The sequence below is a fragment of the Epinephelus moara genome, chromosome 1 (genome assembly GCF_006386435.1).
Source record: "Epinephelus moara isolate mb chromosome 1, YSFRI_EMoa_1.0, whole genome shotgun sequence".
In the NCBI taxonomy this organism is placed as follows: domain Eukaryota; kingdom Metazoa; phylum Chordata; class Actinopteri; order Perciformes; family Serranidae; genus Epinephelus; species Epinephelus moara.
Genome location: NC_065506.1, coordinates 9,656,268 through 9,669,496, shown reverse-complemented (window position 1 = coordinate 9,669,496; position 13,229 = coordinate 9,656,268). Strand labels below are relative to the sequence as shown.

The following is a 13,229-nucleotide window of genomic DNA, read 5'->3' as shown; positions in this document are numbered from 1 at the left end:
ATCATCACACCCATGATTTAAACTATTGTGTAGGGGAAACAGTGCCTTTGCAGTGTCGATGAAGATTCTCAGTCTTCCAGGTCATGGTAATCGTAAGTGCTATATCGTAGGCAACTGGACTTGCTTGCGTTTCTTGAAAACCTTTCGCCTCTCATCCAAGAAGCTTCTTCAGTTCTAAATGACTGGTGCAAAATTGCAGGCTATAAACCCTGTGTGTTTGGGAACCCTTGACCCCTAGGACTCTGCAAGGGTTCCCAAACACACAGGGTTTATAGCCTGCAACTTTGTACCAGTCATTTAGAACTGAAGAAGCTTCTTGGATGAGAGGCGAAACGTCTTCAAGAAGCGCAAGCAAGTCCAGTTGCCTACAATATAGCACTTACCTTTGCAGTGGCAGCTCCAAAACTTAAGAAGAGCTTTCCACTTTCACTTTCTTGTGAACACAAAACGTTAAGAACTTCTTCAAATTTGGCACAAACATCCAATTGGGCTCAACAATGAAATTTGTAGATTTTGAAGGTCAAAGGACAAGGTCACTGTGACCCTGCGCCCATCTCATTCTTGTGAACACAATATCTCAAGAAGGTCTTTGAGGAAGTTTCCTCACATTTGGCACAAACGTCCATTTGGAATCAAGAATAAACTGATTAGAATTTGGTGGACAAAAGTCAAAGGTCATTGTGACCTCACAAAAAATGTGTTTTTTTGCCATTACTCAAGACTACTAATAAGTATGACAAAATTTCACATAAATGTCTAATAGGATATAATGATGAAGTGATAACATTTTATATCCAAAAAGTCATCTTCACCGTGACATCATAATTTTCTGCAAAAACACTTGTCTGGCCATGATTCAATGTCATATCTCAGGAACAGAAGAGGAGACATTTGGTACGATAGTGAACTGATTTGTGTGAGGCATCCATGTTATCACAGACATGGATGTAAACTGTAAGTGCAACTTGACTGGTACACAGGGGCATACAACGCAAGGCAATAATTCAATTTTTTTTTACTGAATATAAGGTGATACCACTTATGTCCTGTTATTGTTTTAGATTTGTGCACATATTATGGTATTGCCTTGTATCTTCCTTTTGCTATTTATTATTGTTATTGTACCTATTTAAACTACTATTCGTCTGCCATTCACATAAATTTGTACAGTACTTTGGTCAGTTGTTTTTTTAAATGTGCTAAATAAACTAGATTTTTATTTGATCATCAGGTCAAAATATTAATTTATTTAATATTTTGGTCAGTGTTTAAATACCTGCAGAACTAATGGCAGCTGTACTTTGTGTTCATTGGCAATCAACAAATATTAGCATGCTAACATGCTAAATAAGATGGTGAACACAGTAAATATACCTGCTAAAAGTTGGTATGTCACAGCTGTTAGATAGCATTGTCACTGTGAGCAAGTTAACACGCTAATATTAGTATTTTGTTTACTGTGGAGCCTCAAAGAACCACTAGCATTGTAGACTCTTTAGTATTTTAAATTTAGTAATACATTTTTAACTTTACTTTTTTTTTTTTTACCTCCTCACCTTTTTTCTTAGTCCTAGCACACATTAAATAATGTATCTATGTCCCATTTTTTCTTGTGGTGAAATTTCTTATTTTTCTTCTTTCAGTTTAAGATTTTATGGTTACAGCCATCTTCTGGTAGTGAGAGGTAAGAGGATATAGATGTTTTGACAGCTTGACTGGATGCTTCCATAGATTTTCTTAGCAGGTTAAACTGCGATAATATCCATGACGAATTTAGGCCAGCATGCTGTATATTATCTCCAGAGGTTGTTTCAGTTGTTTATAAAAGTGCATGGCTCAAACGCCCTTTGTAGACATCTAATGGGCTGTATTAAGACTTCTGGTATTTTGTCAACTCGATTTATTTATACACAGCAAAAACTGGAAAAATTCTCACAGTATAATCCAATCCAACACCACACTATCACAGTTACACAAAAGTGTAAGTACTGGGCTGTCAGACTGTCGTTTGACTGCACTGCAGTTTTCTGGTCACTCTGTGAATGGTACAAAAAGAACAAATGGATCCGAGAGGTTTCTGGTTTTAATTGCATCATCAGAGTTACAAGATTAAAAATAAACACATAATATTTTGCATGTTGCTTCATGACTGACAAACAAAATCTCAAAATGCATATGTTTCCATGAATATATAAATTGGAGCCCCAACACCCTGTCCAGGTTTCTCATAGTCAGTACATATTACCAAGCCTATCCAGCTATCTGGAAAATATGACTAAATAAAACCTGAAACGTTCTCAAATGTATGAGACATGGCTGAATGTAAAACTGTCAGTTCTGGATATGCAGGAAGGTTTCTCACATAACTCAGTAAACCTGAAGGGTATTGGTAAAAAAAAAAACTGGACTTCTTGTTAGTTGAAGTTTATGCCACTCAGAGTAAATATGATCAGGTTCATACAAACCTGGTTTAAACAATCTCAATAGCTTCACATGTAGACTACAACAGACCTGAGATGTAAAACAGTTAAAATCAATGAAAGCCAGAGATGTTCCCAGCATCTACAGCTATATTTAAAACAATTTGCATTAGATTTTTTTAGCTCAAGTCTGACATTTCACATGTCACAGTGTAAATAATAAAATTATTAATTCAATTTAGCTGCTTCAGTTTCAGCCTGTTTTGGGTTACACCTGTGCTTTTGCTGCTATGTCAAGTAAAAAAAATAAATAAATAAAAAAGGCATATTGCAATTCAAGCAATTTAGCTCACTCTTCCGAATGGGCAGGTGTAAAAAGAATTAAGTTGATTGTTTTTTTTCCATAGCTGGTGATACAAGTAGTGAAGGAGGGAGCCATTGCTTCCTTCTCATCTCTGTTGGGAGCTGAACATGCACAGCACTGATCTGGCACTTGTGAGAAAATGGCGACGGGTAAAGACGAAGGTTTTGAGCTGAAGTGCAAGCCAGCATTTCAGTTTGCTGCAAATCTGAGAGCAAGGCGGATAAAACAGGGTCATTTTTCAAACTGTAGGAGCAAGTAAAAACTGACTTTGCGGAAGTAGATCTCTAACCAGAAAAGTGAAGAAAAAAAACATTACCACTGAACCCTGACAGGTAAAAACATAAAGTGTATTTGTTTTTAAAACTATAAAATGTAGCTGAAGTGCTCTGTGAAGGCTCCAAGCATAACTGATATTGATACATTCTTACTTATAAACATACTGTAAAGACATTAAGCACTCATGTGGTGGATAAAATATTGTATTTCAATGTTGTTGGCAGAATCTATTTATAAGAGGTTACTTTTACAGCACCAGTTATCATTATAATATATACTGCCTCGTCAGTCAACCTGCTGTCTCAGGCAGGGCCTTTTCTGTAAACCTTGATCCCTGAATTTCAGTGTAGACATTGTTTTTGTACTTTATTATATTGTAGCTGGGCACAGATGCCTCTGTTTCTTACCTCTGAATAAAAGACAAATCCTTAATTTAAACTGAAAGTCCAATCTTGTTTGAGGGGGTAATTACTGTTTCTAATGAAAAGATACAATTTACTGCAGACAAATCGACAAATTTCAAGGATTTGTACCTAAAATTAAAATAATTTTACGGACAAACTTGTACTTTAAAAATTAAAAATACTGTCTTCATATTTTAAAAAATTTAAACAAGAGGAGCAGCATTTGTCGTCTACAGTACACACTCAGTAAAAGTGCAATATTTCAGTTGCAACTGAAGTTGATCAAGTTTTGGACTCCATGGCTCAGGCTACAACTGCATACTGGCTTTCAGTTCCTCCAGGATGTCAGTACCACTGCTCCAGATGATGACTTTAGCTCTTAGAAAAGCGTTATCTTTCTGTTTCTCCAGTTTGGCCAGCAGTTTTTCCAGAGCGTACCCCCTCCTGGGCATCACAACATCATGCCCTCTCAGACAGGTTGAAGGACAGAGATCATTCCCACCATCCCCTGCGTAAAATATCCGCTCGTACTCCACGCCGCCATCCGCCTGCTCTGACAGGTACAGCTCCAGGACCTTTTTCTTACAGAGGTTTACAGGGCAACGCTTGCAATCGTGAGAGTGGTGGTGCTGCACCTCCATGTACCCAAGGTCATTGACCTTAGCCGGGTTGCTGAAAACCTGATCGACAGCTGCCTGGAATCCAGACGCTTGGAGGATCCAGTCTATGAACATGGTGTTGGAGTCAGAGATGATAATGCAATCGATGGTGCTTTTGTGCTCCGATATGAACGTCAGCAAGTCTGACATTCCAGGTGTGAAGGGGATGCTCTCCATCACACTGCGGACCCTGTCGGGGCTGACCTGCTGGTCTCCTGAATGGACAGATGGAAAAAAGAGGAGAAGTAGAAGCAGGAATAAAACATTGATGTACAAATATTTGGAGCAGCTTTTGGGATGTGTGAATGAAATGAATGGCCAAACAGGATAATGTATTCTCACCTATGTAGTTCATCACTCTGCCCATGAACTCAGTCCAGTGGCCTTTTCTGTAGGTATTCTTCACAGAGTCAGGAAGAGTCTGATCTGGAAGACATCTGGGAGGAGAGAGAACCAAAAAGAAACACAGTGGATTTAATTCAAATATCGTACATCATATTTCATACGTGGTCCTTTGCTGTAAAATGATCCTATCAGTGTGGTATGTTGATCTAGCGGTATCAAACAGTCTTGTGGTAGGCTAGTATTCCTATAGACTTTTAAACATTTTGCTCCAGTAAAACTATACCCTGTTTCAGTTTTGGAATGCACTGTATTAGTGATCAATTAACTGATTCAGTCAGTATATTATTTACCTAACCACCCAGGTGTCACTGTTGTCGTCGACCACAGTGTGGTCAAAATCAAACACCATCAGAGTCTTCTTCATTTTTCACCTGGAAAAAAGACATCACTGTTTAAAATATAGAAAAAATACACAGCAAGACCTAGAGTAAGAAGACAGTTATTATTATGATGTAATATTCTTGCTAGATAAAATTGTATTACGCATGTTTGCTCAGTCTAGTCGGGATATCAGGGTTTGGTTAGTACAAAACATTATCTACTTGTGGCTGCTCTGTCTGTTGGACTCAGACAGCTTATCTTTTATCAGCACGAACCGTGTCTGACCACAATAAACTGCACCGACCAGCTGCTGTATATCAATAAATAATCTTCTCTGTGTGCCGATTGTACCACAACAACCCAATTAATCCTCACATGTATTCATTTATGTTCTTCTAACTGTAAAGGCTAAGGTTTGACTCACAAAGTTTAAAATGGCTGATTTTTCTAAGAGGTCTGGTGTACCCACGTCTCCTTCCAAGTGAACGGGCTAGCAGCCAGGCTAATCCCTCCATTCAAATTCTGCTCCAACAGTTCAGATCAGGCTCAGCGGAGAATAACACAGATTACAGGGATTTCTGTACTAGACTACTCCCTGGGTTCATACATATAAAATACTCTATATTAGGTTAAATTATGATCATCGGTAAACTCACCTCAGCTCACTGACAGTCCACCGCTCTGTCTTCCTGCTCGTCCTGTTCTGTGAAGATGTGAATTAGTTCTGTGCTCATTACCGCCCCTGCTGGTGAAGAGCCGCATTGGAGAGTCTTCTACAATAACTGCTGTAACAATCACATCATTACGGCAACAGTCGGTTAGCCTGAGTGTCAGACTGAAGCTCTCAACTCAGTTGAGTGGGCGGGGTCTATGGTCTGGAACCAGGCTAACAGTCGGTCCTATAACATTTGTGTATTTTGTGTTGATGTTTTGTATTTTTCTGATTTGTTTTATGTGTATGGATTTGGGATGCTTTTCTTCCTGTGTGCATGTACTTACTGATGCATTTTCTTTTCAATATTTTAATTAAAAAGACAGACAGGTAGTGGTGTTGCAAATTATCGTTTCGCTGCAAACACTGATCGCATCTGATTCTTGTGCATACATGTATTTTTCTAATGCTACTGTGTTTATATCAAATAAACTAAACTAGACTAAGGGACTGTTCTTTACCTATCAGAGGACAGAGGTAGCAGGGGTGTGACTTTGTTTTTCTGTTGTTTTTTACTTTCCCTTAAGCTACAAATATTTTTCCTAGAGCCTCCTTGAGTAACTCGGGGGAAATGCATGGTCCTTCCTCCACCATAAATTTAGTTATTAGATTTTTAAAACATACCCTTTGATGTTAGAAAATTAAAAGTAGAAGATGAAATCTTGGAGTTGAAAAAAGCCTCTGTTTTTCACTGTCGTGCATGCTGGCTAGTTCATGCAAAAAATTTTATTTGTGATTTTAAATGAGACATAGAATAAAGTGACTTTGATGAAATATCACTATTTTAAACTCAGATGTGATTATGTTTTTTTGTTGTTGTTTTGTTTGTTTTTGGTTTCTCACTGTAGAAATTGTGTAGCCTAATTTTGGCGATTTTTTAATAAAGCATGCCCTCCAAATGGCCTAAGACGAAATAAAAAACACAAGTCCCTCCCCAGTGCTTAAAAAATATTTGACATGCCTCCACCTTTTTGCACCCCCCCCCCCCCCTCCCCTCCCCCTTTACAGGTAACAAACTATCCCTAAACTAAACTAACCTAACGTCCCACATAAACACATACATCGAGACACTATACTACTTAAAATATTAGTATTTTCCCTAAATTCTTAAATTTTCTCATTTTTAGTGTATCCTATAGGGTTTGTGATAACAAATTTTGTAATATTATTGCCAAAATGTGTCCTTTACACCTGCTGCAGTGTCAGGAGAGACTTAGTCAAAAGTAAGCTAGAGCACACGGGCTTAAGACAACAAACTTTATTAGTTACAGTTTATTTTTGTTAATATATCCGACTAAAACGTCGAGTATGCAGCGAGTCACATTTCTGACAAGTAAAAATGTATAACCGAAGTGTACCCACTGACCGAGAGAACACTTGAAGGCATCACTCCACCCTGTGGCCACACGGTGGCAGCAGCACACAACTTCAACTACACAAAAGCAAACAGAGAAGAAGAAAACCTGTCGGTGTAGTTCCTGGTTGTGTAAAGTGGAGAACCAGCCTCTGTTCAGATTGTTGTTTTTCTCATCGTTACTAAGCCAAACGGTTGTTTTATTTCGACCAATATGTTTAAAAGTTTCGGGTCATGGTTGGGGTTTGAGAACCAGCCGTACACGAAGACGTCGGACGAGAAAGAAAACGTGAGTGTGGAGCAGGAAGAAAAGGTGGTGGAGGCACAAAACGAGGTAAACAAACAGCAGCCAGCTGATCAGGATGGAGAACCAGAGGCGAACCAAGAAAACTCTGAACACGGCAAAGGACTTGGAGGTGAGACACAACTGCGTTTACTGTATTACTGCTGCATTTGGTGAATAGCTGTATTTAATCTCAAGCTAGGTCATTAGCTAAATTGCTTCGCAGAGGCTCGAGGAATTAGCTGCCATAGCCATCGTGCCATTAGTTATTTTTATTTTATTTTTTGAGTTTTGTTATTTGTTGTCCAGTGACAAGAACATATGTGACTGCAGGACGAGCTGCCATCTGATATGTCTGGTGTTGTTGTAGCAATGCTTATAGTAACAGTCTCACAATATAATGCTGGTGCCCACCATCTTTTCATCTTCCTCCCCCCTCTGAAGAATACATCTTCAGCTTTGCCTCCAGTGCCACCAAGAAGATCTCTGAGTCAGTGGTAGAGACAGCTCAGACCATCAAGAAGACTGTGGAAGAAGGAAAAATCGACGGCATCATAGATAAGGTGTGTTGGCATTGTTGCTCGTCTGACAAGTTCAGCAGCATTTAGAGGCCGACTTCTGGTTGATGTGTGAAACACTAGTCCTTTCCTCTGTTTAATGTGTATCTGTGTGTTTGTGTCACACTGTGCATTTGCAGACATTCCTAGGAGACTTCCAAAAGGAGCAAGAGAAGTTCGTCCAAGAGAAGAAGGCGAAAAAATCAGGTAGAATCTTCTTTACGATAAATAAACAAATACTTTCTAAACAATGTGTCTCAAATATGCAAAGAAAAATGATGAAGCAATTATTTTGACAGATAATGCAATGCAGCATGTATCAGGATATTAGTGGGAATTTTTGCATTTCATTTTTTTGGAGAATTTGTTGGCTGATGCATCTGTATAACGCTCCAGTACTTCATTTATAATGGTATGCTGTGGCACATTTTTCCTTTCACACATATTTATCACATATTCCTATATCAATCTGGATATTAAACTTGGCCATTTTGTGATTTTGGTAATATTTGGACGAATTGTTCAGTCCTACGACAAATGCATTTTTATTCTGTGAAAGACATGACAAACTAGCTTCCAATGAAGTTACATACCTTGCACATCGTGGTCTGTTTTTGGAAACACTACTGAGGATTTCTAGGCCTTGATAAGAAATTCAACAGTGGAAAAGTGACAGTAATGTAGTAACTAAAAGTAAAGTGAACCCTGAAGTCACTTTTTCTCGAAAGGGTGAGGCCAAAGCTAAATCCAACAGAAACACACTGTACAGTAAGCAGAGTATTACTACAGCTTTATGGGCTTGATGAGGATTTGTAGTTTTCATAACTACTTAAAGTTTTTAACGAAATGTAATGAGTCACTCAAACTCAATTTGTAAAGCACCTTATATGGAGTTTAGTGGGGAGGTCACAATTTTAATTCTAAATAGAAAATTGATCGAAATGAGCTTTTGATTTAGAGTCAAAAATCAAAAACAGGATATGCAATTCTCTCAGTATTCCTGCCGACTTGTGCATGTACGAAGAAAAATACACTTCAAAGACTACACAGCATAGCTGTCTGGTAGTCTGCAGCTCCAATTGTCGAGACACTTTGGCCATTTCTGGAGCCAGAGATGACAGAGAAACAACAGACCTGGAAAATCCTCCTGCTTCCCAATGAGTAGATACCACTGCAGCTGCAGCAGGTACATGACCCGCCTACCATAACTACACATCAGTCAGCAATCAGCCCCCTTTGCCCTCCTGGCCTAGAAGCAGGAGGGCAAGTTAGAAGTTAGTGATGAGCTAGCTATGAAGTATTATGTTATGAGAGAGGTGGTTAATGTTATGGAAGGGTTAATGGTAAGGATTACAACTCATTACTCATAAAGTGAATCATCTTTTCATGCATTATGAATTATAAAGTGGGTTATTGCTATGTTTGGCCTCATATTTATTCACCACAGTGTCACATTGTAGCAGGGTTGGTGGGTTTGCCTTGTACTTGTGGTGAGCATTTTTTATTGCAACGTGTTAGGTACGCTACAAGTAGTATGTGTCTGAAGCTATACAAATCTCCTTCCTGAAATCACAGGTGTGGTCATATTTTTACCTCCCTATGAGTTATGTAAACAAACACGTTGTTCACAAAAAAACCTCAGATTGAAGGTGAGGTTATGCACAGGTACAAAACACCACCTCAGTCAACACGACAAATTTGGTAAGGCATATTCATAGGCATCATGAACAAATAGACTTGCGTGGGAAAAGAACATGAACACAGGCAACGCCCTTTCATCCTGGCACCACGATGATCTGGTGGCTTTTTGCAGGTGAACATACTCAAGCTGTTCTGAAATCTAGCTGCTCTTCTTTTTGTTTTGCATTTGTTCCCAGTTGACTGGTGAAAGAAGTTATTGTTATTACATTTTAAGTTAATTATTTAAATTTGATCATATTTCCTAAGTGTGGTACATTCCAAAAAAATTATCAGGGGTTATATCACACTTGATACCATGTATTCTATATTTTTAAAGAAGAAATCAAAAAATGTAAATGACAGTTGTCAGGGCAAAAAGCCAATAATCTGTCGATCTTAACAAATCAAGATTCCTCTAGCTGTCAGTGCTGAAAAATAATATTTGATTTGAACATTGAATCAAATCATGACCTTAAAATCAAAAGTCAAATGGAATCATGGATTTGGAGAATGGGACCGCAGGATATTAAAGAGCATTTGGTCAGACGATCCAAGTGATCTTGGTGCATAGTATTGGGTTATGAGTTCAGAAATATGAGAGGGTGCCATGTCATGGAGGGCTTTGAATGTTGTCATGAGGATCATTAACTGAATCCTGAAGTGCACAAGAAGCCAATGTAAGTGAGCTAGAATGAGGGTGATATAGGCTACTGTCATTGTTTAGTGTTTGTTTAAAGCCTGCTTGCCACATTCTGAACCAAGTGGAATCAGGCAATTACAGACTTGTTTAAACGAGAAAATAAGGAGTTATAGTAATCCAGGTAGGAAGAGATAAAGGCATGGAAGATTTGATCTACGATACCCTTTGGCAACACTGAACTGATTTGGGCAATATTTCTGAGATGCAAAAAATAAAACTGGACCACTTTCTCAATGCGATGGTCAAAATTCAGGTTTTGATCAAACACAAATTTCTTGCAGATGGTTTTACATTTCCTACAAAATGACTGAGATATGGTCTAATACTCTTTGAAACAATGACCAAGATTTAAGTGACATCCACTCTTTGATAGCAGTAAGGCAACAATGTAGAGTATCCAGATTTTTGAGATAGTCAGGCTTAAATTATACATTAAGTTGAGTGTCATCTGCAAAACAATTGTAAGCAACACTCTTAAACTAACAAATAACAAGGGGGAGCATATACAAACTGAACAAGGTGGGACCAAGGATTGAACCTTGTGGAACCCCACACAACATAGAGACAAAATCATCAGTAGTCAGCCTGATCTCTCTGTAAGGCACGTTATCAGTCACTCCTTATTTTGTCTGTATATAATGAATTGAGTTGTCTTAACATTGTAATGTATCAAACTAAAGTGTAATTTTACCTTTTTAAAATGTCAAAATGAATTCAAATTGCGATCTTGCAGGACTGCATTGATGGAAACTGTGTTAATCTTTATGTTTATGTTCTGTCAGTGAGAGCAGCAGACTCACATTATCAGCTTCTATTACCACATCCAGGTGTGTGCATGGGTGTAACTGAGTGATAAGACTCGTGACTGAGTGATGAAATACCTCTCTGAAGCCTACTCGTGTCTAATGGTGTTGTGTACTTTGTGTCACAGCTCAACTGAATGTGTGTGTTTGCTGATGTTTGTGTCTAGAAGCGGCAGTGCCTCCCTGGGTCGGTTACAATGAGGAGGAGACAATCCAGCAGCAGATCCTTGCTCTGTCAGCTGTAAGCAAATACACTACATAAATGTGTCGACATGTCTGTCTCTTTATCTCTGAATTATTTAGCCCCTTTTGTACAAACTGAGCTCTCTGGCTGCTGATTCCAGGACAAGAGGAATTTCTTGCGAGACCCTCCCGCTGGTGTTCAGTTTAACTTCGACATGGAGCAGATGTATCCTCTAGCTGCAGTGATGCTGGAGGAAGACCAGCTCCTCAACCGCATGCGCTTTGACCTGGTTCCTAAACAGTCAGTAGTCTTTTGTATTTTACTTGATGTCCCTGTTTCTGCCAGGATGTTAACAGGACACAATTACCTGTGGAATCAACATTCAAGTGATGTTATAAAATGGATGTATGATGTGTTTGACAGGGTGAAGGAGGAGGTTTTCTGGAGGAATTATTTCTACCGGGTGTCTCTGATCAAGCAGTCCGCTCAGCTCACAGCGCTGGCAGCCCAGCAGCAGCAGAAGGAGGGTGAGGACAGAGGGGCCAATGTTTCACCTGAGGACGTCATCTTAACAGGTCAGATTTTCATCCAAGGGACCATGTCACCTGCTTTTCACATCAACAGGGGCCACTGCCAGAGCTGCTTCTGCTTCTTATAGAACTATCCTGTGTACTTCACAAGCCTCTCCCAGCTCACTCTATACTCAGAATAGGAATGTTCGAAAGTTAAACTGAACTTCAAACTTGTCAACTGGTCTTAATAAGGTAAGAAAACAGTCCAAACTGAGCACAATTTAATCTATAAGGTTAAATATTCAGAAACAAATACGTATCAACAACAAAAATCATATTTTAAATCATATTCTAGATGCTACATTGCCCATTGACTTACAAATTATGACTCATCTAATAAAAGTTAAGAAATAATCGATGAAAAAATTACTTATCTCTGCTCAAAATACACACATTCATGTGGTAACCTCCATGCATGAGTGTGCATGCAAATCAACACACCCATACGCATATACGCCCAGGCTTCTCAGGATCTCCCATGCGCCCAACTAATGACAAGCCAAAGCACCTCCAATGTTCTGCCTAGTAAGAAGGCCTTTAGCTGGTGCAAGTGTGTGTGAGGGCTCGGACATACTTTCTGCTGACCCCTGCAGACAAACGCCAACGAGGGCCAAAGGGGGGGGACACACCGCAAATACCAGTTTCACAATGACGGAAGGCTGACCGTCAGCTGTGTGAGTGCATTTAGATGAGATAAAGGTGGTCAGTGATTGAGCGCCAATTTCAAAACAGACTAAACAAAGCACTTCACAATTGAGGACAAAATGAAAGGAAGATTTTAACAGGGTAAAAAGATGATGTGTTTCCAATAAAAGAATAAGTCAATCACACACAAATAAATCAGTTCATCATCAGTGAAACGTGTTTTATTCTTATTTCCTCTCTTGTCTTATTTACCCTAGACTTGCTCTAGAAAAAAACATGTATGCATGGTTTTAGTGCGTACATGTCATTTAGGAATTTGGCCCCAGGTCTATTCTCTTTCCACTCCTTAGTTACATAACTTGGGCATGCATTTATAAAGACTGATGTACAACAGAAAATACGGTAAGAGAGAATAATCTTTTTTGTCACCTTATGTGTCTGTGATTTGTGAATAAGCTAATATACCACATACACTGTTTGATTTATCATCAGGAACAGCTCATTGATTTCTGCCTTGGGTTCTATTGGGAAAGTTTCTTGTCCTCTTGGGAAAGCAGTTTGAGATCTGATCGGAGGTCTGGAGGCAAAAGACCTTACAGTTGAAGTTGTGGTATGACCGTGCTCTGTAGATGGAGGTCATGGTGTAGGATCAGAGGCCAATAATGCTAAAAATGATGTTAGGACAGGGTACCCGCGGATCCTTGAAAAGTCTTAAAAAGTCTTAAATTCATGTATCTAAAAGTAAGGCCTGAAAATGTCTTAAATTCATTAGAAATGTCTCAAATTGGTCTTAAATTCATTACTCAAAGGTCTTAAAATTGTTGCGGAAGGAATATTTAATCTGACTTTATTTCTTTTCTTTTTTTTATTCTCGCGGCACTTTTCTGTGA

At 38.9% G+C, this 13,229-nt stretch overlaps 2 protein-coding genes across 2 annotated transcripts in view; one reads left to right on the top strand and one right to left on the bottom strand.

The window, feature by feature from the left end:
• Positions 1-2,065: 2,065 nt before the first annotated feature.
• Positions 2,066-5,644, bottom strand: phospho2 (phosphatase, orphan 2). Its single transcript, XM_050048541.1, has 4 exons — positions 5,506-5,644; positions 4,819-4,899; positions 4,466-4,560; positions 2,066-4,338 (listed from the first exon to the last, which is right to left on the bottom strand). Exons 2-4 carry the CDS (start codon positions 4,890-4,892, stop codon positions 3,773-3,775), a joined length of 735 nt encoding a protein of 244 aa, XP_049904498.1. The 5' UTR covers positions 4,893-4,899; positions 5,506-5,644; the 3' UTR covers positions 2,066-3,772.
• A 1,369-nt stretch (positions 5,645-7,013) lies between these two features.
• The window catches only part of LOC126392846 (synapse-associated protein 1-like), an 8,636-nt gene continuing 2,420 nt past the window's right edge, over positions 7,014-13,229 (top strand). The window contains exons 1-6 of the mRNA XM_050048516.1: positions 7,014-7,331; positions 7,643-7,761; positions 7,896-7,962; positions 11,106-11,179; positions 11,283-11,422; positions 11,546-11,697. Coding sequence (XP_049904473.1) covers positions 7,130-7,331; positions 7,643-7,761; positions 7,896-7,962; positions 11,106-11,179; positions 11,283-11,422; positions 11,546-11,697 — 754 coding nt within the window. The 5' untranslated portion in view covers positions 7,014-7,129. The remainder of the gene's footprint in view (positions 7,332-7,642; positions 7,762-7,895; positions 7,963-11,105; positions 11,180-11,282; positions 11,423-11,545; positions 11,698-13,229) is intronic.